At 44.1% G+C, this 23862-nt stretch overlaps 1 protein-coding gene across 2 annotated transcripts in view; it reads left to right on the top strand.

The window, feature by feature from the left end:
* PIK3AP1 (phosphoinositide-3-kinase adaptor protein 1) overlaps nt 1-22716 on the top strand; it is a 110802-nt gene extending 88086 nt beyond the window's left edge. For both annotated transcript variants that reach the window (XM_046655303.1, XM_046655304.1), the window contains 4 exons: nt 5295-5450; nt 11191-11261; nt 12559-12677; nt 18749-22716. In XM_046655303.1, the coding sequence (XP_046511259.1) occupies nt 5295-5450; nt 11191-11261; nt 12559-12677; nt 18749-18806 (404 nt within the window). In that variant the 3' untranslated portion in view covers nt 18807-22716. The remainder of the gene's footprint in view (nt 1-5294; nt 5451-11190; nt 11262-12558; nt 12678-18748) is intronic.
* Nucleotides 22717-23862: the final 1146 nt, after the last annotated feature.

Below are 23862 nucleotides of genomic sequence, written 5' to 3'. Positions count from 1 at the left end.
AGAGCTCATCCCCCAGTGCCCCCCACAACCTCGTGCTCCAATCACAATGGACTCCTTTTTGTTGCTCTGACAAGCCAAGAGCATTCTCCCCAGTGCCTTTGCACTCGCTGTCCCCCTCCACTTCTTTTCCCACGTCTTTCCTGACTAGTCTTTCATCCTTCAGAGTTTGGCTGTAAGTTCTCTTCCTTAGCGAGGGCTTCTGTGCTGTTCTTTCCAGAATAGCCCTCTACCCCTCACTTCCTGTGCCACTGCATACCCTCTTTTCACATATCACAGACTGGAATTATCTTATGTTTCGGTTCTCATGGTTATTTTTCAACACCCCCACCCCCCCACACACTGTAAGCTCTGTGAGGGCAAGAATTTGTCTGTTTTCTGCTCTGCTGAATACCCAGCATGTAGCACAGTACATTGATGGAGCTCAAGAAATCTTTGTTGGAATGGTTGATTTCAGTAAAATAGTGACACCATTCATTCATTCCGTAAATACTTACTGAGCACCAGGCACCCTGCCAAATACAGGGACCTCTAAGACTCAATTCTCACCATTTGGTAGCTTATGAGTTAGTCTTTTATTTGCGTAGGTTTGGTTTTCCTGGCTAGAGCCTGTCCCACAATGCCTAGCACAGTGTTTTGCGTATAGTCAAAGCCTAGTGAACGGTAGTGATTTTGGCTGTTTGGAAGAAGAGTAGTTAAGAGGTTATAACTATGGCAGAATGTCAGAGAGTCATCGTAAGATATCTGCTTAGGTGACTAGATTTCAGACGTCTGCTGCCACTAGCTGGGCTCACACCCGTCTGCCCTCCTAGTTGAGAGGAGGAGAAAGGAGAGAAGGCAGAAAATCTAGTTCCAGATCTGTAGTCATCCTAGGGTTGCACTCTAGGTGGTAAAAGGGCTAAGCTGGTGCTTTTTAAAACTAGAGCACACAAACCCAAAGATAGAAGCCTTGATTAAATGAAACATTTCAAACTTTCAAATATAGGCAGCCTCAAGAAAGCTGCGATTTGATGGTGCATGTGAGATTTGAAGGCCAGGCAGTTGTCGTGTTGGAGTCCCGTGTGCTCAGCAGCCTGGGCTCCAGAACCGAGCCTACTGGTGTCATCACACCTGTACCACCTACCCAGGCTCCACCTGGGGCCACTAGAGATATTGAAGCAAGATGGACCCACATGTCGAGGAGTAGAGGGGTATAGGCATGGGCCCTGGGCCAGCAGGGTTGGGGTCAAGTCCCTGCTCATTGCTCACTCCTAATTAGCTGGCAACCACAGGCAGGATACTTCACCTCCCTGAGCCCTGGTCCTCGTCTGCAAATGGCACAAATAAAAGTGCCCGTTAGGTTGCCACGAGGACTGAATGAGTTAGGGTATAGCTGGGCCTGTCACAGTGCTGGGTATGTGGAAGCAGTCTGAAAGCTGCCCCCACGCCAGCTGGGATCCTCTCAGGCAGGGCCTCCCTGGGTGCATGCACTGAGCTGGGACTCGCTGTTCAGGGTCTGGCCCTAGAATCTTGGGGTGGTTTTTTCTTTTCTTTTTTTATTTTTGGAAGATTGGCCCTGAGCTAACATCTGTGCTCATCTTCCTCTATTTTATGTGTGAGATGCCTGCCACAGCATGGCTTGATAAGCAGTGCTAGGTCCGTGCTGGGGATCTGAGCCAGTGAACCCTGGGCCTCTGAAGCTGAGCGCATGAACTTAACCACTACGCCACCAAGCTGGTCCCTGGAATCTTGAGTTTTGAAACATTATTTGAAGTTCGCCCAAGGCTAATCAGGCTCCAATAAGTGATACTCACCAGTGGCTGTAGTCTAAATTAGATCAGTCAATGTGGCAGTTTTTCCAGAGGAGCGTGGTTTAATGCCTTCCCTCTCCTGCCACCTCAGCCTTCAAGAAACACACCCTCTGACTAGGAATTTCTTTTGTGTTTTACTTTTTATATCCGGGGCTTTAGTTAATGTCATAACTATTAAAAGATTAAACTACATATAATTTGACACTGAACAAGAATGACAGGGACCACAAGCAGTCTACATGGGGAGAATATTCTAGCCATCAGCTCCAAGGGTCTCCCTATGTTTTGTTTTTTATTGTGGCAGAATATATGTAACATAAAATTTACAATGTGTAAGTAAATGCACAATTCAATGACGTTAAGTACCTTCATAATACTGTGCATCCATTACTACTATCCATTTCTAGAACTTTTTCTTCCCCAACAAGGATTTTGAGATCAAGTATGATATGGGAGGTGATCCCAGGGAACACCATAGCTGGTGAGGAAGTGAGAGATGGAGCAAAATGTGGCCAGCAAAGTGCAGTTACCACTGTAGAGACTGGAGCTTCAGCGTCCTGGAGAGTCTGGGAGTCGATGGAGAGCACTCTGGAAGAGTTGTGCCTCCTGAGAAGCAAGACAGCTGGGGTGTTTCTATGCCCACTCCCCTGCCTTTGGTTGGGGCCTGCTGGAGGAGGGGGCTTGGAACCTGGCTGCCAGAGAAAGCCTCAGGCAGTTGGAAGTTGGACCCTGTACTGCATGGTGAGGCCCAAGGGCATCAGAGCATCTGCCAAAGAGAAGGCGTCATTTATGGTTGAGTACTTGTGATATATTACTTAACTCCGCAAAACTCAGTTATAATTGCCTGTTTCACTCTGAGGTGCCTCGGCACTGCTGCATGCATGCTTGTTGGATAGAGGGTAGGAACCAGGGGTAGGGGGTTGGCGGCAGTGGGTTAGTATTGGGACAGGGTTTAGGGCCTCTTATTCTGCTCCGACAGTTGCAGCTCCTTAAAAAGAAATCTGTTCTCCACAATGAGATTCTCTTTTCACTAGAGGAAAGAATTCTGCTTCACAAAAGAAAAAAATCATTGACACAGGATAACATTGACCTATAAGAAAATTAGCGTTGACGAATGGCATTTCTGCTTAAAGGACCTTTTCCAGGAATGCAGCCCACTCTCAACCCAAGGACTGACTCCATTCGTTTGGAACCCTCATTTACCTTAGAAAAGAAAAACAATGGTTATTTTTCTTTACTTTGGGTTAGAACACCAAGGATAATGAAAACCTGTGATTTTGTTCCTAATAACTTGCCCGTCTTTCTGCAGCCCTAGGGAGTTGTTCTGCTCCGACTGGGATGGTACAGTGTTGATGGTGTAGGAAATCAGGGGGCTGACGTGACTCCTCACTTGCTGAACACCCCTGCCCCATGAGAAGACTATCAGTATTTGTGTCCTGGGTGTGTCTGTGGCCAGTCTGGGGCAGGCTGCCTGGGTTCTGATCCCTAATTTGTCACTGAATGACTTTATGATTCAGAACAATTCCTTTAACCACTCTGTGCCTCAGTTTCCTCCTCTGTGGTTACCCCTGACTTATCTACTTAATGGAGAAGTAGTGAAGTTTAAAGGAGGCAGAATAACTCATGGGAACGCACTTTGGGAAAGTACGTTGTGATATGATGATCATTGGGATTCCTGGCATTGTCCATTTATTCAAAGAATGTCGGGATTTTGTAGCCATTTAGACTGGCTCTGCTTGATTTTTTAAACTTTGGACTCCCAATTTTTTCCCTGTGTATTTTACTTTCCTTCCTGCTAGAACTGGTTGAGAGCAGAAAATTGCCTCATTGAAGTGAATGAAGCAGATGGGAAGCTTCCTTTAAAAGGTGGTTGTTAAAAAGCTAGATCAAAACTGAGGGGAAAAAATAGTATGACACGTGTTTGGGTTCTGAGACACCATGGGCTCACACCCATGTGTGGTACACTCAGCTCGTCTCTGCCCAAGTAGGTCCAGGCTGGGGTGGGTGCTTCCAGTGCTCACCTGTGACCAGGAGGGCCTGAGGACATGAAGAGGATCTGTGTGACCCGGAGCCCTGGGAAGCTGGTTTAGTACGAGGACTATGCACTGCACTTGGAACCAGCATCTCTAGAATGAGGAAAGCTTGTGTTGACTCAAACCAACAATCCACCCTTTTAATATTCCCTCTGCACTGTTTACATACACTTGGTCTGCCCTGTCCTCGCACCTGCTCTTTCATACTGTTCTAGTTATCCACTGGCCCTTCTGGGCAGATTTCTGGCTTTGGCAAGCGGAGCCACCTCTGCCCCTGGACGCCCTGAACTTCCTGCCCCACCCATCCAGGCCCGTAGAGGAGGAGAGGCGGAGAAGGAAGTGGTACTGCCAAGATAAGAACACACGTCCTCAAAGGGACACCAAGCTTACACCTCTCCCCAGAGGCCCTGCCCAGGCCTTGGACTGTCCAGGGCAGCAAGAGGGGCCCTGTGACAGGAGCTCACCTGGCCTCCACACTTCCCTGGGGAGGAAGTTGGTGCGGTGCACACAGATGTTTTATTCTGCTTGTCAGCAGGAGTTTTTTTCTGCTCACAGAACCCAGAGGTGGAAATCTAGGGAGGAATAAAGACCAACCACTGGGCAGGGCTAAGCCAGTAAAGAGATCAGTTTAATGCTTTGCAAGGCAAAGGAATAAACTATCTTTCTGAACTGTGGGGTCTAAAACCACTGATCAGCCTTGCAAGTCTCAAAATCTTTCCCAGGCCTGATAGATCTCTTTTCATTAACTCTCCGGGTCGTTGCTGTCAGTTTCAGACCACCCACGCATCATCCATCATTTATTAAGGCATTGAGAGGCAGTATGAGTGTGGTTAAGAGCCTGGAATTTGGACCCTGGGTTCAAATCCCAGGTGTCCCACTTACCAGCTGTGTGATCAGGGTGGGTTGCTTCACTTCTCTGTATCTCACTTTCTGTTGGGAATCGTGATAACAGTATTTATTTCATGAGAGTTGGGAGGATTCAAGGAGCTAGAAATATGGAAGCTCTTAGAACTCTGCCTGGTGCACAGGGTAACCTGTTATTAGGAGCAGTGACATTCATAACCCCCTCCTCTAAAAGAGAAGTAATTCAGAGAGGTTGACTGACTGACTCAAGTTCCACAGCTGGGGAAGTTCCAGAGGTGGGGCCCTAGACCTTTCCCCAATTGCACGTTTTTTTCCACTGCCTGATGTGGAAGCATTTCTTTGCCCTTTCTCACGTTGCTCCATCCCAGTCTGCTGTCACCCAGTGATTGCCACACAGGGTTCTGTGGACTTTCAGTGCTGAATTGGGCAGGGCTGCCACCCCCTTCCTGCTCCCCTTCTTCTCTTCTTTTCCCTTTCCTCTCGCCTCCCCTCCCTTCCAGGTGCCCTCTAGGTTCAGGTGAGGGAGGTGAGTGGAGAGGGAGCAGCCAAGCAGTTTGGTTAAGTGGCAGTCTGGTGCCTTGAAGCTCATCCCATTTTCCTCTAATTCCAGACTTGGAGATCACGGTCCCAATTCGGCACTCACAGCACCTGCCTGGGAAAGTGGAGTTTGGAGTCTATGAGAGCGGCCCCAGGAAAAGCGTCTTCCCTCCAAGGACAGAGCTCAGACGAGGAGACTGGAAAACAGACAGTACCTCCAGCACAGCAAGTGAGCAGGCTGACCCGGGGGTGCCTTCACAGCTGGACTCCAGCTGGTGCCTTTGAGCTGTGGGAACATTCTCTATTGGGAGCCCAGCAGATCTCAATTGGTGCCTGATTTGGGTTTGGGGAGTGTAATAACTTGGGGACATTTAGGCTGTGAGGTTTGCCTTTTGTCGGGGGGGCCAAAGATCCTTTATGCAAGTATCCCCTGAAGCCAGATTGCATGAAAATTATTACTCTATCCCTTTTATAAATAGAAAAACCTAATAATAATACTGGTTAACATCTATTGAGCACTTACTCTGTGCTAAGCCTCTTCCACAGAGTCTCTGATTTAATTCTCTCAGGAGCTCCACAGGATGGGTGCCAGCACCCTTATTGACGGAGGGGGAGACGCGTGCCTTGCCCCAGGTTAAGCAGCTAATAAGTGGTCGAGCTGGGATTTGAACTCAGGCAGTCTGGATCCAGGGCCAAGACTCTTAACCACTTTCCTTTTTGCTTCCTCGACTGTGGTAAGGGGAAGGAAAGGGCACAAAGTCAGAAACGTTGGAAAACAATGGACTCAAATTTGAGAATTCCAACTTTGTAGGCAAGTTGAGCATCTAATTAGGAACTGTCTTCCTTTTGGCTTGAAAGCTTGAATAGGAGTCTGATTGCAACAGACAATCAGGCTGCTGTGCAGGCAGGAGCTGGGGCTTTGTTTCCGCATCAGGGCCGTGTTAGCTGACTTCAGACAAGCCGCTTCACAAGCCAAGGAGATCGAGTTTCCCTTCTTTTATACGTTTTAGTGTTGTCAAAACAGCTAGGAGAGCAATAAAAGAACAAGAGACAAGCTGAATTTCAGGACTCACGTCTCCTTAAATGTTAAGCAAAGAACCCCTAAATGGATTTTGGGGCGGGAAGGTCATCTAACCCCGAGGTTCTTAATCTTTTCTGTATCACAGACTCCTTTGAGAATCTGATACATGCTCTCTGGATGCACTTCCCAGAAAAATGCACGTGCGTAGGTGTGTACACACACACCTACACACAATTTTGCCCATCTGTAGACTTAGGTCAAGAACCTCTGACCCAGTCACCCTCCTTAATTTATAGACAGGGTGTTTATAATCCAGAGAAGGAAAGAGTTTTGCCCAAGGTCACACAGCCAGTGAAGCAAAGGTGGGAAGAGAACCCATCTCTGCTCTATTTCAGGTTAACATTCCTGCCACGAGTACCTGTTGAAACAGAAAAACGTATCATACAACCACATGGGAAGTCTAGACTGGACAGAGAAGAAAACCTCTCCTTACATAATAGAGGAAATAATGTGTATCCAAAACCCTCAGGAGGCAATTTAGAGAATTCTGACAAGTTCAGAAATGGGAGAGATTTTCCCGGGGATCTCGAGTGACAGAAGAAGCAAGGGGCAGGTGGCCCATCTCTCAGATGTGTCCTGGATGGGAGGAGAAGTGGTATAGACCGTTCAGAGTGAGGCAGTGCATGCTGGGACGGGGGGAAATTTAACAAGACAGATGTTAAGTACTCATTTCAGGTTCAGATTAATTTGAAAGACTTTATGTGTGTGTTGTACTTTGAGTTAGCTTGGGGTCAGAACAGACGGGAAAGTATAAACGTAAATTCTTACCTTGTGCAAAGGTTTATTGCCCAGGGTCCCTAGCTCATCTGGCTAGCAAATGTTGTGAAATGATAGACAATGGATTTGACTCTACTGTGTGGCTGTAGGCTGCATCCAGTCCCCGTCGTACAGCTTCAGTTATCTATTGCTAGGTAACAAACCACCCCAAAACATAGTGGCTTGAAACATAACCATTTGTTTATGCCTGATTCTAATCTTGGGCAGGACTTATTGGGGATGGTGCCTCTCTGCTCCATGTGGGTCAGTTGGGGTCACTCATGTGAGTGATTTCAGCTGTGAGCTCGGCATTGGCAGGAAGATCCAAGATGGTCTCTTTCCTTCTGGACCTCTCTGACATATGGCCCCTAATTCAATAGCCTGAACTTTTTTTTTTTGGTTTGAATTCCATTTATTTTCATATGACTTACATGTAAGCCTTTTGTTGAACTGGACTTAAAATCCAGGTACAAATGTTCTTCAGTCTTTTAGCAAATTACAAAGCCAAGTCCTTAAAGACAGAGGCTCTCCATTGCCTTTCACCATTCGCTAAGACAGGCCTGTGGCTGGGATTGGTGGCCTTCATCAGCACATCCCTTCCTTTGACTTTTCTTATGAGTCAGGATCTCCTAGACTGCCTTCACTAGATCTGGAAAGGGAACATTCCAGAAGGACATGCCCCAGTGTGCAAGTGCTTACTAAGCTTTGGCTTGCCTCACACTTGCTAATGGCATATTGGTCAAAGCAAGTCACATGGCTAAGCCTAGAAGGAAGGAGAGGGGGGATATACAAGGGCATGGATACTGGGAGGTGAGGGTCCTTGGGGTCACTAATGGATAACCTACCATCTTGAAATTGCTGATATGATGATAGCTGCTACCATTAATCAAATGCTTACTCTTGTGGGCCCTGTGCCAAACATGTTACCATATGATCTAACTCATTCTATACAACAATGCTGTGAATTTCTAGATGAGGAAATGGACACTTAAAGAGGTTAGGCATCTTGCCTTGGGTCACTTGGCAAGTAAGCAGGGAGTCTGGGTTCACATCAGGATCTTTATGTGCACTCAACCATGGGGACATATTGCCTTGCGAATAGAAATAGTTCCCAGGACAAGGAGGGAGAGTGATGATGGCTTAGCTCTGATCCACTAACTGCCCCTTGACCCCCAGAGTCACACCCTAAAAACAGCACTATTTTGATTATGGTACAGCTGTCATCTCTTGGGAACCACAGAAAAACAGTTGCAGTTTAAATCTGGTTATAACTAAAATTTTAAGCCCTAGAATATTAGTGTTATATTTAAGAGAATAAGAATTTCATTACAGGAAGACTTGATCTTCTCCTGGGTTGTCTGGTCCAAATTTCTTAACGGTCATATATTTGGTTATTTTTTCCCTCATTCATTCTTCCACCAAATATTGAGGACAGCTCTGTGCATTCTGAGCTAGGTTGTGTACTGGAGACATAAAGATGAAAAGAAAACGGAGCCTGTCTTCAGGGGGTTTGTAATGGAGGAGAGAAAGTACAGAACTAGCATGAGTTAGATGTTTGTCTGATCCTTCTTCCCTGGTGACAGAAGCCTGGCAAGGGGTAGGCACTGCCCTCCTCCCCCCTGACAAGAGTGGAGATGATGAGGCTGGGACCAGAGCCTCCTACCAACCATGTAGTCCAGAGGGGATGTGGACAAGCAAGTCACCAGCCGGAAGAGGGGAGAGGGGCAGAGCAGATGAACCAGGGAGCCAAGGTTCAAAGCCGAATACTGGGGGTTAAAGATTTAAGAGCACCAAGGAAAGGGACCATGGGAGTTGGTGGGTGTCAATTTCCAGGGTCCTGGAGCCAGTGCCTGGACAGCTTTTTGCTCCCTCCTAGTGGATAATCTTCGGAACAAGGCTGGTTCATTGTGAGGGAGTGGGATGAAGAATGGTGAATGGCATGCAGAGGCTTGGCCCCACAGGGATGGGAAACCATGGGCAGAGGGGGTTACTTCCATTGGGGGAATTTGGAAAGGTTTTGATAGCATTTGTCCTGAGCATTGGAGACTGAGAAGATTTTAGCCTTGTGGATAGGAATGGGCTGGGGGGAACGGGGAGAAAAGGCCATTCTGACCAAGCAAACAGTGTTTTGAATAGAACTGAATAGACAGGGACAGGGTCACATGCTCCTTAAGAAACAAACTGAATCCCCTGGTTTATAGATGCATTTTGACACATTATTTTTAGCTTTCTTGTGTGTGTGTGAGGAAGATTGACCCTGAGCTAACATCCATTGCCAATCCTCCTCTTTTTGCTTGAGGAAGATTGTTGCTGAGCCAACATGTGTGCCAGTCTTCCTCTGTTTTAGTTGGGATGCCGCCACAGCATGGCTTGATGAGCGGTGCTAGATCCACGTCTGGGATCCGAACCCACGAACCCCTGGCTGCCGAAGCAGAGTGTGCTAACTCAACCACTATTCCACCGGGCCGGCCCTGACACATTATTTTTATTTTATTTTATTTTATTTTTTGAGGAAGATTAGCCCTGAGCTAACATCTGCTGCCAATCCTCCTCTTTTTGCTTAGGAAGACTGGCCATGAGCTAACATCCATGCCCATCTTCCTCTACTTTATATGTGGGACGCCTACCACAGCATGGCTTGCCAAGCAGTGCCATGTCTGTACCTGGGATCCGAACTGGTGGACCCTGGGCCGCCGAAGCGGAACGTACTCACTTCACTGCTGCACCACTGGGCTGGCCCTGACACATTATTTTTAAATTTAAAGATCTACCCCCAAGAAATAATCCAAAATTATAATCTTAACCTGCTCTGTTTAAGCTAACATCTAAATTAATTAGGTCAAAGTTGATACCATAATGAAGTCAAGACTAATGTATCTATAAACTAATCTGATGAGGAGCTGTTTTAAGTGGAAATTCAGCAAACCTAAGCTCTGGTGATATTGTTAGTGGCAATATTGATAAATTAAAGTCAAAATTTCCTTGTTTCTGTTGATTGATATTCTTCCTTCTTCACTGCTAGATCATCACGTCTTGAACTTATTTCTAATGCTGTGCTGTCCAGTATGGTAGCCACTAGCCGCATGTGGCTATTTAAATTTAAGTTAATTAAAACTAAAGAAAATTTAAAATTTAGGGGCTGGCCCCATGGCGTGGTGGTTGGGTTTTTGCGTTCTGCTTGGGTGGCTTGGGGTTCTCAGATTTGGATCCCCACTGTGGACCTGCATGCTGCTCACTGGGCCCATGCTAGTGTGGTGTCCCACATGCAAAGTGGAAGACGATTGCCATCGATGTTAGCTCCGTGATGGTCTCCTGGGCAAAAAGAGGATGATTGGCAATGGATGTTGGCTCAGGGGCAATCTTCCTCACACACACAAAGTAAATAAATGAAATGAAATAAAAAATAAAATAAAATTTAGTTCCTCAGTTGCACTAGCCATGTTTCACACTAGCTACCATATTGGATAGCAGACAGTAGAACATTTCCAGACAGTTCTGTTGGATAGTGCTGTTCTAACTATATAGGTGATAAATTCCCAATTCAAAAGTCTTGATCACCTAAACTCACACAGTCACAGTTCCTACCATGAGCATAAATCGTACTTTTGAATTTGTGCTTTGTATTTTGTGCCAGGCTGTCTGGCCCTTTATTAGAAGGTGTATACACATGTGCAATACGTGCACATGTTTTCTGTAATTCCTACATAAGGAAAAAACTTGAGCAATAAACTGTGTTTGCAGATTTTAGAAATACCACTGGACAAGTGAGAAACAGAGCTTCTCTGCTTCCTTGTCTGTCAAATCAGAGCACCAGCGTCAAATAGGACTCTCAGAGGGATTAAGTGCGATCATGTTTTTAAGGCACGTAATGTGTGGTGAGCCCTCAGTAAATGGTAGCGGTAAAGCAAAAACTGGTAATAAAAAGGTGAACCATTTCCTTTTATGCTGACAACATAAAAAACATAGAAAACTAAACTCTAATAAAATAGTTGAAGATGGCAACATTTGAAGACTCCCATACTCACAGCTTCCGTATCATTTCCATCAGTAAAAATAAGGAAGTGCTAGAGTTGTGCGTTTTATGTTAGCCTGAGAGAACTCACAGTCCGGCTGATTTTGTTTGTACCTTTAGGCAGCGCGAGTAACCGATCCAGCACCCGGAGCCTCCTCAGCGTGAGCAGCGGGATGGAGGGGGACAATGAGGTGAGAGCCGGGGACCCCACCCCCATCTGTCTTGTCCTACAGGTTGTTTCATTGCAAGAAATAGAAATCCAGGTGAAAGAAGCCAGACACAAAAGGTCCCATATTGTAGGATTCCATTTATAGGAATTGTCCAGAATAGGTAGATCCATAGAGACAGAAGGCAGATTGGTGGTTGCCAGGGGCTGGCAGGAGGGGGACATGGGGAGAAACTGCTTAATGGATACAGTGTTTCCTTTCGGGCTGATGAAAATGTTTTGGGACGACCTAGAGATGGTGGTGGTACAATATTGTGAATATGCTAAATGCCGTTGAATTGTTCACTTTAAAATGATTAATTTTATGTTATGCCAATTTCAATAAAAAGAGAGGAAGGGAGAAACAGAAATTCACTCAGACTGGGCCAGAGGGGCATCTGTGAGAAGCAGCTGGATGCCTGTCAGGGAATCCAAGGGCAGTGATCACATCTCGGGGCCTGCATCAGGAGAGGCGAGGCAGGCTGGAGCTGAGCCGAGGCCATGGCTCTGTGTCCTGGGGCTGCACGCTTTTCTGTGCAGATCTGCTTTCTTCTCTCACTGCACACTGGCCTTTCTGCTTCTCCACATGTAGAGTGGCAAACAATCTCATGAGAGCCACAATGCCTCCTAGCAGAGAGTAAGCTGCTGCCTTAGGCTAGGTCCAAGTTGGGTCACTGTGTCCATCCTGATCCAGTGGCCAGCAGCTGGGATGAATGGGAGGGGTCACAAGGGTCACTGCTAACCCAGGAGACTCCCTGAGAAAGGGTCCTAGGTGTGGGCTGCCTCTCCAGTGCACAGCTCCTATTAACTTCTGGCTGAGGACCACTCACAGCTCTGTTGTCCCAAAAAGGGACTTTTGTTTAAAAACAAAATTTCTCCAGCTCAATGTGGTTATATATAGAGAGCAGTGCTTCTCAAACATTAACATGCATAAGAATTACCCAGGATCTCATTAAAATGCAGGGTCTGATCTAGCAGGTCTGAGGAGGAGCCTGAGATCCTGCGTTTCTCACCAGCTCGCAGGTGATGCTGATGTTGATGGCCCGCAGACCAGGCTTTGAGTAGCAAGGACCGTTAATGATAATTTGGACCTGATTGTGGGCCTCATTCCAATGACTCTTGGAGTGAATGGGAGGCTGCCCTGGCGTTGTGGGTTGATTATCGGTTTGTGAATAGCCTTCAGCCAAGGCTGAGGAGGGCTGAGGGGCGTTCTGGATAATGGTCCAGCTGTGTTGGTTGCTTAATGTAATTTTCACCTTTCTGTCTCACCTCTTTTACTGTAGGATAATGAAGTCCCTGAGGTTACCAGAAGTCGTAGTCCAGCCCCCCTGCAAGTGGATGGAACACCCACCGTGCCCCTTGAGAGGCCCCCCAGGGTGCCTCCGAGAGCTGCTTCACAGAGGTAACGTTGAGGCTGATGGGACATTTTTTCCTCACTCTCTGAATTCCAGGGGGAGAGTAGGGTTTGGGGACATCTAAGATGATCTATGAATGAGTGCAGAGCCAACTGAAATGCCTACGTTTGACACATTTTTAGTGTGGACTCTTCATTAATTTAACTGATGCTTTCTTTGGGTACAAATACTTTAAATAGCAAATACAGTATTTCCTCAATGAAATACATTGGTAAACATCAACTTTTAAAATAATTTTTATCTATTTGGTTAGACTTTGGCTCCCTAATCACTAATTCCCTTGGCTGTATTGTGGGGACAGTGCTTTTTGGGGACCAGGAGATAAGAAGGAATTGAGAGTGAAAATAAATGTGAGAGGCAGCATGGTGTGGTGGTGGGGAGCATGGCTCTGGTGCCGCACTGCCTGGGGACAAGTCTCCAGCAGCCACTTGTGAACTTGGGTGTATTGTTTAACTTTCATGTGCCTCAATTTCCTTATCTGTAAAACGGGAGTAATAATGGAACTTCCTCCCGGAGGTATAAGGATTGAGTTTCTGGCCCATAGTAAGAGCCCAAGAGTATGAATGATTTTTCACACAGGAAAAGGATGAACATATGGAGATTTTGGAGATGGGTGTTAGAGAAAAGGGTTTGATGGATTTACTGGGCTCTGACGTACATCTTTGTTTATAAGGGTACTTGGGTCTGTGGTGGGAACCTTTGTAAGATCTCCTGGAGTAACAGAAAACATGGCTTGTGCACCTGCCGATGCAGAAAGGAGCCCTAGGAAATAAAAGCCTAGGCTTGTCCTAGGAGTTTAATTCTTTGATGTCTAAAATATAATGTGGGGGAAGATGATCAAAAGGAGAAAGCTTTTCTTTTTTTCCAAACTAGAATTTTTTTGCAATTTGAAACTTTTAACTCGAATCTCATCAGTGGAATTTGTTGAGAAAGTGCAACAAGGAGGCTTTTCTTCTGGTTTTCTGGAAAGAGAAGCTGACTCTGCACTCAGGATCTTTCCATTTCTCCCTTTGCTATTTACCACTTTTCCCTGTGCTCCCAGCGACGTTCTTGTACTGACGCCTGTGACACAAACATCCCACAGTTCCAAGCTGCATCACATTCATCAGGCTTGTTTCCCTGGTATAGACTAGAGGTCACATATTAGACTATTAGTCCTAGAAGGAATGTTAGTGATAATCTAGTCCAGTCCCCTGAATTTGCATAATGTTCTGTTGCTTGAAAATTATTATATAGTTGGTGACTGGGGAGGGGTGTGTATGGAGAGTGATTATGGTAATAAATGCTAATATTTATTGAGCACTTACTGTATGCTTGGTATTATGATAAACACACTAAATGCATTATCTCATTTAATTCCACAACTCTAAGCGGTCAATATTTAGTATCATCCCATTTTGCAGATGTAGAAACTGGGGCTTGAGATTGTGTTGAGACTTGCTCTGTGTGGCAGATCTAGGTTTGCCTGACTCCAGGATCCAGTCTCTTAGTCATTTTGTTACAGCTGTCCGAGAAAGGTGAGATGTCATGGGGGAGATCCTAGGTCTAAGACCTTTTATTCCTGCAGGTTGAAGAGTTTGGAGACAGTTGTTTTATTGTACCAAGACGAAAAAGAGTTGTCAAGCTTGAAACTATAGCTACAAAGACTCTGTGGGACTTTGTTAATGGAAGAGAAAAAGAGAACCACCAAGGAAACGGGTTCCAGAAATTAAAGGATAGAAACTAGGATGCATTGAACTGTGTAAAGAGAGATGGCAGATGAATAATTTAGGGAGTCTGGAAGCATGTTGTGATAAAAATGGAGCGAGAAAAGGAGGAAAACACTTTTTACTAAAGAAATGGTGTTTGCAAAGAAATCTGTAATTGATAGAACTTGAGGTTTGAGTCCATTTTTGGTATAAAGAAAGATTTGAAAACATGCAATTGTTTTGTAATTGTGTGCACAATTTTCATAATAAAATGAGGAAATGTTTGAGGGAAGAATAAAACAGGCCTATCTCCTGACTGGCTTTGGTGCTGACCTGCTGACAGACACGAGGGGAGGCTGACCTTGATGGTCTCCTCTCCACTTCAGATCTAGGAATTGGCAACTCTTCCCCACCCATGTCCTCCTGAACACCTGTTTTTCTCAAACAGCACTAGTGGGTGCGGCCTCCATCCGGCTCATCACTCTCTCCCAGTCCTGGTCCATTCCTCTGCTCACTGTGCATGCTGTCCTCAGAGCTTGAATTGCCAGCAAAGACTCCAAATCTCCATCTCCATCTCCACCTCAGCCTTCTATTTCCTACTGTTTCCTGGGGACCTTCACCCAGATGTCCCACGGATATCTCAAACACGGCCTGTCAAAATTGAACTCGTCATCCTTCCTGCCATTCTCTGCCCTAAACTGCATTCTTCTCTTGAGTTGCCAGCCTGAGATAATGGCACTGTCCTCTTGCTTCCCCAGGCCCCAAACCCAGGAGTCATCCTCCATTGCTGCCTCCCTCGCAGCTCCCACATCTAGTGTCTCCAGGCTCTGTCCATTCTGTGACCCTTTCAGCTCTCAGACCCACCCCTTCGTCTCCATCTGCCAGTGCCTCAGTTCCTCCATGTAGGCTCACACTTACCTCCCTGCCTCCAATCGGTCCCTCCTCTACACTGCAACTAGAGTGTACTTTCTAGAACAGAAATAGCTGATGATGTCACTTCCTGGTATAAAAGCCTTCAGATTTAATTTTAGTATGCTCTGGCCCTGCCTAGCCCCAAGTCTCACCCTTCTGTATTCACTGATGCTCCACCCCTGAAGACTTCCCCGTGAGCTGTGCCATTTTGTACTGTGTCTTTGCCCGATCTGTTCCTTTTGCCTAAAATGCTGTCTTTCTGCTCCCTTCCAATCTCTGTTTAGAAAATTTCTACACATCTTTTAGGACTCAGTCCAAACACCACCTCCTCTGTGAAGCCTTCCCTGGTGTTCCTATGCAGAGTCAATTTTCTCGTGGTTCTCCAAACAGCTCTATTAAAATTCATTCCACATTGTGGCCCTGGAGACCTATCTGTCTCCTCAAGTGGGTGGTGCACCTCGAGAGAATAGAAACTGTTTTCAATTAAAAATTTTTTTCCTACTCTCCCCAGTGCTTAGCTCAGTACCTGGAACATACTAGGAACTTAATAAATAATCATCATGTAAATGAATGAATGGTTGGGTGGATGGATTGGTACTGCTTGGGTTGGATTTCTTATCTCCTAAACAGCCATCAAGTCATCTGCCACAGTGCAGGTGGTTGTCGGTTAGTGGAAACTTCGCCGTCCCACCTGTTGTTAGTTCCTAATATATTTCAACATCAGGGAAGGCAGATGGTGACAAGAAAAGGAGCAGATATAGTATATCTTTACATGGCATTTCTCTTGTAGGGTATTAGTCCCTACAGAGTGGGCGGCTGACAGTGTCACACTCTTTGTAGGTAAGGTCCTGCCAGTTGAGGATAAAAAAGCCAAAATCTTGCTGAGCCATTGTCCCTTTGCTTTTGAATATATTGCACCATTTACTAGTGATTTGCCAATCAGTAACAATCTATATACTCCCCTTTAAAGCGTAGCCTAGGTACCATCAAATGAGAACACACTTCTGGAGGCTTCCTGCAGTATCAAGAGGCAGTCCTTTAGGTGATGACTTAGAAAGAGATCTGTGGAGTCCCTGGGAGGGGCTGGAGCGGTCAGGGAGTGAGGGGACTTGGGACTGAGGCTATTTACTAACTAATAGAGAAGCTTAAAAATATTTTTAACAATATTATGACTGTACAAAAACATACCAGCTAAATAACAGTCTTGCTTTAAAAGAACGTTAACCGACATCAGGATTGCTGGGTTCTTGAACCAAACTCATCAGTAAGACTTCACCCTCAGCAGGGAGGAGAAAGCAGCCAGTGCTCAGGTATCTCTGGGTAGTCACATCTCGAGCTCCAGCTTGCCAGTGTCCTGGAGATGCTGTCTCCCCACAGACCACCCCTTGATTCAGATTTAATACCCTTTACCTCCATGATTCTGATATGTCTATAAACACAAATTTGTTTCCCTGAGATGGGACTTCCAATCCTTAACTGGGGTTGTTCATCAGAATGAAATATGGAGACCGTTTGCTTGTAGACCCGCCCCAACTGCAGAGTGGGATAGCAGAGAGGGCAAGGAGGGAACCATGACTGTCTTTGTGGTGGAAGATAAAATGTAAGGTTCATGGAGCATACACAGGAAAAAGATCTAAGAATAGATCTTTAGTCTTCATTAATAAAATCATTACCTTTACTTCTTGACAGCCTACTCTAAGCCAGAAACTGTGCTACCCACTTTCCAGCTGTCATCTCCAAGTCTCACACAATACTCCATTGGAGGTATCATTACCTCTGTTTGGCAGATGAGAAACAGGTTCAGAGAAGTTGAACCTGTCCTTCAGATGTGGGCGTAAACATCTCTGCATATGTTCCCATAGGTTCTAAACTTCCCCTATCAAAACATTCAGTGCGTTTTACTGATTTTCCCTATTGCCTGTCCCATCCATTAAATTCTCAGCACCTTGAGGGCAGGATCCATGCCCATTTTACCTGTGGTTATATCCCACACCCAGGAGTAGATGCACAGTAGGTAAATGGTTGTTGCGAGAATGAAAGGAAGGAAGGAAGAAAAGGAGCGAGGAGGAAAGGCTGCCTAAGCTTGCTCAAGCAATAAGTAGTTAAGTAGTATCACCTGACTGCCCTTCAGCTTTCTCCTATAAGCCCACAGTTCCTAGGGGAGGCTGGGGAGATGGAAGGAGACTGTCCCTTTGTTTTCTCTGAATAAAGAGATAACTACACAAAACCATGTACTCTTAGGGGCCGTAGCAGAACCTTCTGAGGATATTTTCTACTTCCGCCTCTCTCTTTTGTTCCTGAGACAAACCCTCTTTTCCCAACTCTTTTGTCGCTTCCTTACCCTACACAAAACTTGCAATCAAGGGACATTTAGTAAATATTTACTCATTGATTCATTCAGTCCTCAAGTACACAACTCCAGGGTAGCACAATTCAATTATAGCACCTGACAAAGGTCTCTTTCTTGACTTACTGACTTGCTTCCAAGAGCGTTAAATATTGGTTTTACAGGAAACACGTGGAAATACCATCTACAGTCATTGAAACTGTCTGTAAATAGACTCACCCAAGTCTATCTGGAGTGACACTTAGGACGTTCAAAAACCACCTAGAATAACATGGAGGGGAGCCTCTGGAGTTTTAGAATATAGGTTTTATTATTATTTAGGTATGGCGCAAGGTCAACAGATCAGGAGACAACTGCTGTTGAAAAGATAGTTTGCTATTTATAGATCCCAAGAAGAGGGGACTCATTATGCCATGGGAGCCACACAGGGAAGCACCAGGTTTAGTCAGGAGAAAGGGTGGGGGGAATCATGGCCAAGAGTCTTTATTACAAATGAGACACGGTAAGCAGATTTAGGATTGGCTAGTTTGCATAATTTCAGTGAGCTCTGGGGCAAAGGGCTGTCTATAGTTGTCTGGCACCTGGCCCTGGGATGATTAGGGCAGGTAGAGCGTGGCCTTGAATATGAGAGCCCTGATAAAGGAGGTGGTTGGGACAAGGGCTTCTGGATTGGTTAGTTTGCACATGAAGGGTGTGTTCCTAGGCAGGTTATTTGCCTTCTCTAGGAATTAGCTTACCCTGGGAGTGGCAGTCCTTCCAAGATCAGCAAGGCCCCAGATGTCAAAGCATCAGAATATAACTAGTTGGGGGAGGGACACTATTAAAAAGTTGTGAAGCTCAAGCCCTATCCTCTAGAGATAGTGATAGAATGGGTCTGGGATAGAATCTGGGAACTGGTATTTTTCAGAGCTCCTCTGGTGATTCTAATGTGCAGCTAGGATTGTGAGCCACAGCCAGCATGTATGCACTCAGAGGTCCATGTGTGTGTCCAGTTTCATTAATTAAGGAACATGTCCTTTGCATAGTATATCAGCTTTGCAACAAATCATGGATGCCTAAGAACTAGTTTATCAAATTTGTTTTAAAATAGTTGCTTTTTCTTTCATTTCAGGCCACCAACCAGGGAGACCTTCCATCCTCCTCCACCTGTTCCACCCAGAGGTCGCTGATTCTGCCCTGCCTACTTCCAGACTTTGAGACTTGCAATTTTCAGCCTGTTAATGATGTCTTCATGTTGCATTTTATGGCACAACTGCTGACCTTAAGAACCACTCTCATTACTGTTACTGTTGCAGCCCTGCTGGTTTGGGCTTTCCTTGAAGAGGATATTATTAAGGCATGAAGAAGTGAAAAACTGAAGACTTGATTCACCATTGCCAAGTGTATTGATCCATGTCCTCGTTTGCCAAAAGGAAGAAGACTTAGTTGGAATACTTCCCTCTAATTTGGCATGTCAGAAGCCTAAAAAGATTGATCAGAAATGTACTTTACAAGTGATTTTACTGAAATTCACTTATATAAGCACATATATAATAAGGCCTTACTTATTTGCTAGTCCAGCCTAATTTCTAGAAGTGGTTATGATTTAAGACGTTATTCAAGTGAGAAAATAGGTCCTAACTTTTAAATGATTTTTCAACTTTTCTGTAGATTCAGAAGGATGTTTAAATGTCAGGGCTGGTCACATACAACAAACTGAAAAAGACTTTAGGTGGGATTAATCCTAACTCCTCTTACTTAGAAGGAAAATCTGAGGTTCCAAAGAAGTCTAGAACCAAGAGTATTCAGTAGGTTAGAGGAAGCGGCGGACCTAGAATCCAGGGCTACTAATTCCATATCACCACACTTTCTGTCTCCAAATAGCCAGGCCCTCTCCCTTAAGAAATGCCCAGATGTAGAAATTCACTCAGTGACTGACTATTGGCCTTCTAGAAGTTTCCTTGTTCCATATCTCCCAGGTATGGAACCATCAAGTATTTTTTTCAATTTGAACATTTATACTTCAGTATGCTTTCAAAACAATGATGCTGCCAAGGAACATCTAAAAATGGTTGGGAACCAGATGTTTGGGATGCCGAGGACCCCATTTATTAGGTCTTAGTCCTGGCCATAAGGAAAGAGAAGGAAGCTTGACTTTTTCCTCTGCTGAGGGGTCATAAGAGGAGGGAACAACCTAAAATAGAAATAGTTATCTATTTCCTTATACACCTGTTATTACCACCAGGCTTGGGAAATCTGTTTCTGCAGAGAATGTACAACCTTAAATATGTCATTAATTTTGAGTCCCTGGCACATAAATCTACCTTCAAAACACAGGCTTTTGATTTGATGCTTAAACATACACTAAAATTAGTATCAGATCTATTTCTTTAAAAAACATCAGAAATCTAGTGGTTTTCCAGGAAATTATTCTCCATCCCACACAGTTATATAAAAGCCACACTATTAGTGATTCATTTAAGTACAATTTTATTGGGTCCTTTTCTGACGATTAAAGGTTCTTTTTCAATCTTACTCCTCAGTCCAGCAAACAGGGACTCTTACTGAAGTTAATAGCTTCTGTGGTTTTGGTTTTTTTCTAGTATAAAATACACTATTAGCTATGGCCATTAAGAGAGTGATTGTGCAAATTACCTCCCACAATGCCTGGCACATGGTAGCCATTCTGCAATGCTCCCTTCACTCTCCTTAGTTGGGAGAGATAAGTTAATGTGAGATAAAAGGACAACAAGAAATTATAATGGTAGTATGGTTGTCCTCCCTGTTATTTATAGACAGTCTCCATCTTAAGCACATTTGATTTTGATAAAAGCTACACTTTTTTTATATTCAATATCTCTAAGCCCCTTTTGGATGCCAAATTTAGATTTTTGTACATTCTCTGATTAACAAGCATTTATATCACTAACACGGCAAAACCTACTGCCAGCCCATGATGTTAGCGTCTTTGTATGCACATCACTGTTTGTGAAATATTGGAATATTTTATTTTTATATGAAAATAAGTAGAAAACATAAAATTGAAAGGGCTGATGAGAAACTTGTACCTATAAATGTGACACACTTGAAACATGGATGGAAATGGTCAAGAGTGCCAAGTCAAAAGTGGTGAGTCTTAAACCATCATTAGACGTTCCTTGAACATCCAAAATGATTGGTTCTACATAAAAGTAAAAGAAGAAAATGAAAAAATTTGGATGAAACGTTGGGACCCTGTTAGCAAAGAATGTCTCTAATGATGAGGTGAAATTTTTCATTCTCTAGAAACAGAATCACTCATTATAACATAAATTTATTCAACCTCCACCTACTCAACTTTTGTACACATTTTGTAGGAATACATTATGTAACAAAACTGTGGATTTCAATACAATGAAGATCAGAAACTAAACTGTAATTAGGCATCCAAAGAGACAAAAAGTTTTCTATACAGTGCTTTGGAAGGCAGCTCTGCTGTCACCATCCTTTCCCAAGATTTTACAAGCTGGCTTAATACAAAGTGAAGTTATTACTTATATTCATTGCCATTGCCTTTGCCTCTAACTGTACAAGGTACATCGTCTTCCAGGTCCTAGGCCAGCACTCTTCCTCCATCTTGTATTAGAACCTTTGAGTAGACAGCCAACTAAATATTTAGCAAAAAAGTATGAAGACTGAGAGACTATGAACAGGAGGTTGGTATTGCAATCAAATAATTTAACTTGACATATTTAATCATGTGAATAATCCCTAATGCTTTGCCATAATTAAGCAAAGTAATAGTATGTAAATGACTTCAATGAATATTTTTCCAAAAAAAGCTAAGTTACCTAACCCCTATCCCCCTTTTTCTTGCTTTGTTATTAAAAAAGAGAGGTCCTAGTCCATCCTATATCATCTCGGTAGCTAGGAGTTTTAGATCCCTCTCTCATATGCCCCAGGAAGTAAGTGGTTTTCTGTGCTCCTTTTGCAAAGAATAGTGTGTGGTTTTGCAGCTGGTTGGCTGAGGAAGCCTTAGTAACATTTATTTCTAAGAAAGACAAGCGGCTAATTTGGATAACTCTAAAAGATTCCTCATAAAAATCAATCCTCAGTTTTGAGGAATCTGCCTGTATAAATATTTTCTTGGGTTTGATAAATAAATTGTGTTCTATTCATTTCCAAGCAAGTTATTAAGAATATAAAATGGTCTTCCTCACTCGTTCCTGATGGCCGGATACTACGTTCACCAGGGTGGTGAGGAGATGAGTAGGAGGGGAAAGATGTGTTCTGAATTCTGAGGCACAACTCAGAATTCATTTTCTCTTAGAAAGTGTAATAAATAAATTCCCAGGCTAGCCCGCCAAAGCCCATTTAACCCACAATGTAGGAGACAATGTCTTAGCTAGCTATGCAGCAAGAGTTAGCATGGTGTAGGGAGAGAATGTTGGCTTGGAAGTCAGGAAACCTGGCTTTTATTTTGGTCTGCTACTGACTTGCAGAGTTCATGTAACTTGACTACCCTGGGTCTGTTTCATCATCTGTGAAGTAAAGAGTTTTGTGTTTACGAACACTCCGGGTCCCTTCAACTCTGTTAAGTCTAAGTCTAAGGCAAAGGGTGGGGAATCCCTCATCCTGAAGAAGCAGGGAAGCCGCCTTCCTGGAGGCGCCGCCTTCCCGGCAAGGGATCTTCCCTGTGGCAGCTGCTGTTCCTCGCCCAGTACCATTGTTATAACGGATCAGTTAAAAAATGTGAGAAACAGTAAAATGGAAACTGTACAAAGAAATTAATAGCCATAGTTGCTCTTCAGTCTAAGAACCAAATGTTTTAAGTGATTGCTTTGTAAAGAAAGAACTCAGAACAGTTATGAAGTCTTTGGTATCTAGAACATTGTGGCTAGAACAGAAAAGGTAGAGGTGGAAGGTGGTCAGTAGCAATAGAAGGACTGCCCATCTCAGAAGTAAATAACTAGCAAGACAAACATAACAAAGTAGAAAGAAAAACAGAATTTCAAAGAAGAGGTAGCTGAGGATGGAAATCGGAAGACATGTTGTCATCTATACACCAAGACTTTGGATGATGATGTTTATCAAGAATGAGAATAAAAGATTGAAATTGTAGTTTTCTGGATCATTTACTGGTCATAAGCTCTTTAACCAATTGAGTCTTATTAGAACTACCTTAAAAAAGAGGCTGTACAGCCATTTGGGAGGGGGGTTTCCTTTTACTGGCACTATATTCCCCATCCTTTTTAGTGTCAGGGAATGAGGTCCTTAATCTAGATGAAGAAACTGGAGAAATAAGATATATCAATGTTTTTCACTTCCCAGTTTGGAAAACACCTCTGATTTGGGTGGTGCCCCTGAGTCCCAACTGTTTTTGAGCCTTGAGGTCACCAGGTTCCAAGGATCTTTGAAGCTATACTCCTTTTCCTCTACTCAGTTACTTTATCCCTTCTTCCTTCTTTCCATACCTACTGTTAACAGACTTTTATCACCTGAAGCCATTTATCATCATCATTTTCTGGTACCTACCAGAGTTCCTGGCACATAGTAGATGGTCAATAAATAGTTGTTGCAGTAATGTGAGTAATGGCCTTATATGCTCTTCCTTCCATTAAACTTTCCCACATACTCCACCAAAAGAGGTTTCCTCTTCTCTCCTTGCCCATTGCTCTCATTGCCTGTCAAACGTTTGCACAGTTGGTCACATTTTGTGCCATTCTTTTTTTGTACACTGTTGCCTGTTCTCTGTTGTGTGTGTAATGTTTCCTAGTTTTAAGTCTCTGCTCCACAAATGAATACTTTATACTTTTTCTTGTGTCCTCTCCACCCCTGGTGCTCCCCACAACACCTAACAAATGCTTACTGCCTCAAATCTGTAGAGGCTGGTGATGGATGTTTAAGCAAGAATCTACTCATCCATCCTAATTCAGCACTTACACTGCTTGTTCTTCAATTGCACATCATCACTTGATTCAAAAGCAGTGATTATTCATTCACAGAGCATTTACTGAGCTTCCACTGGGAGCGAGTCACTGTGCTAGGTGCTCTGGGGGATATACAAAGATGTATAAGACACCTCCTCTGATTTCCATAGCAGTTACTGGTGTACGACTCATTCAGCAATTAATCATGTACTGCCTTGTGATGTCTCTTAGACTAGCTGGAAAGTCTTCTTTAAATCCTGCTGTGCTATCTGAGTTTCACTTATTAATGTCTTCATCCATTCTTTCAGCAAATAGTTATTGAATGCCTGTGATGTGA

This window comes from Equus quagga, chromosome 2 (assembly GCF_021613505.1).
Source record: "Equus quagga isolate Etosha38 chromosome 2, UCLA_HA_Equagga_1.0, whole genome shotgun sequence".
NCBI lineage: Eukaryota > Metazoa > Chordata > Mammalia > Perissodactyla > Equidae > Equus > Equus quagga.
Note: the sequence above shows the minus strand (reverse complement) of the source record. Positions and strands in the feature narration are given on the sequence as shown.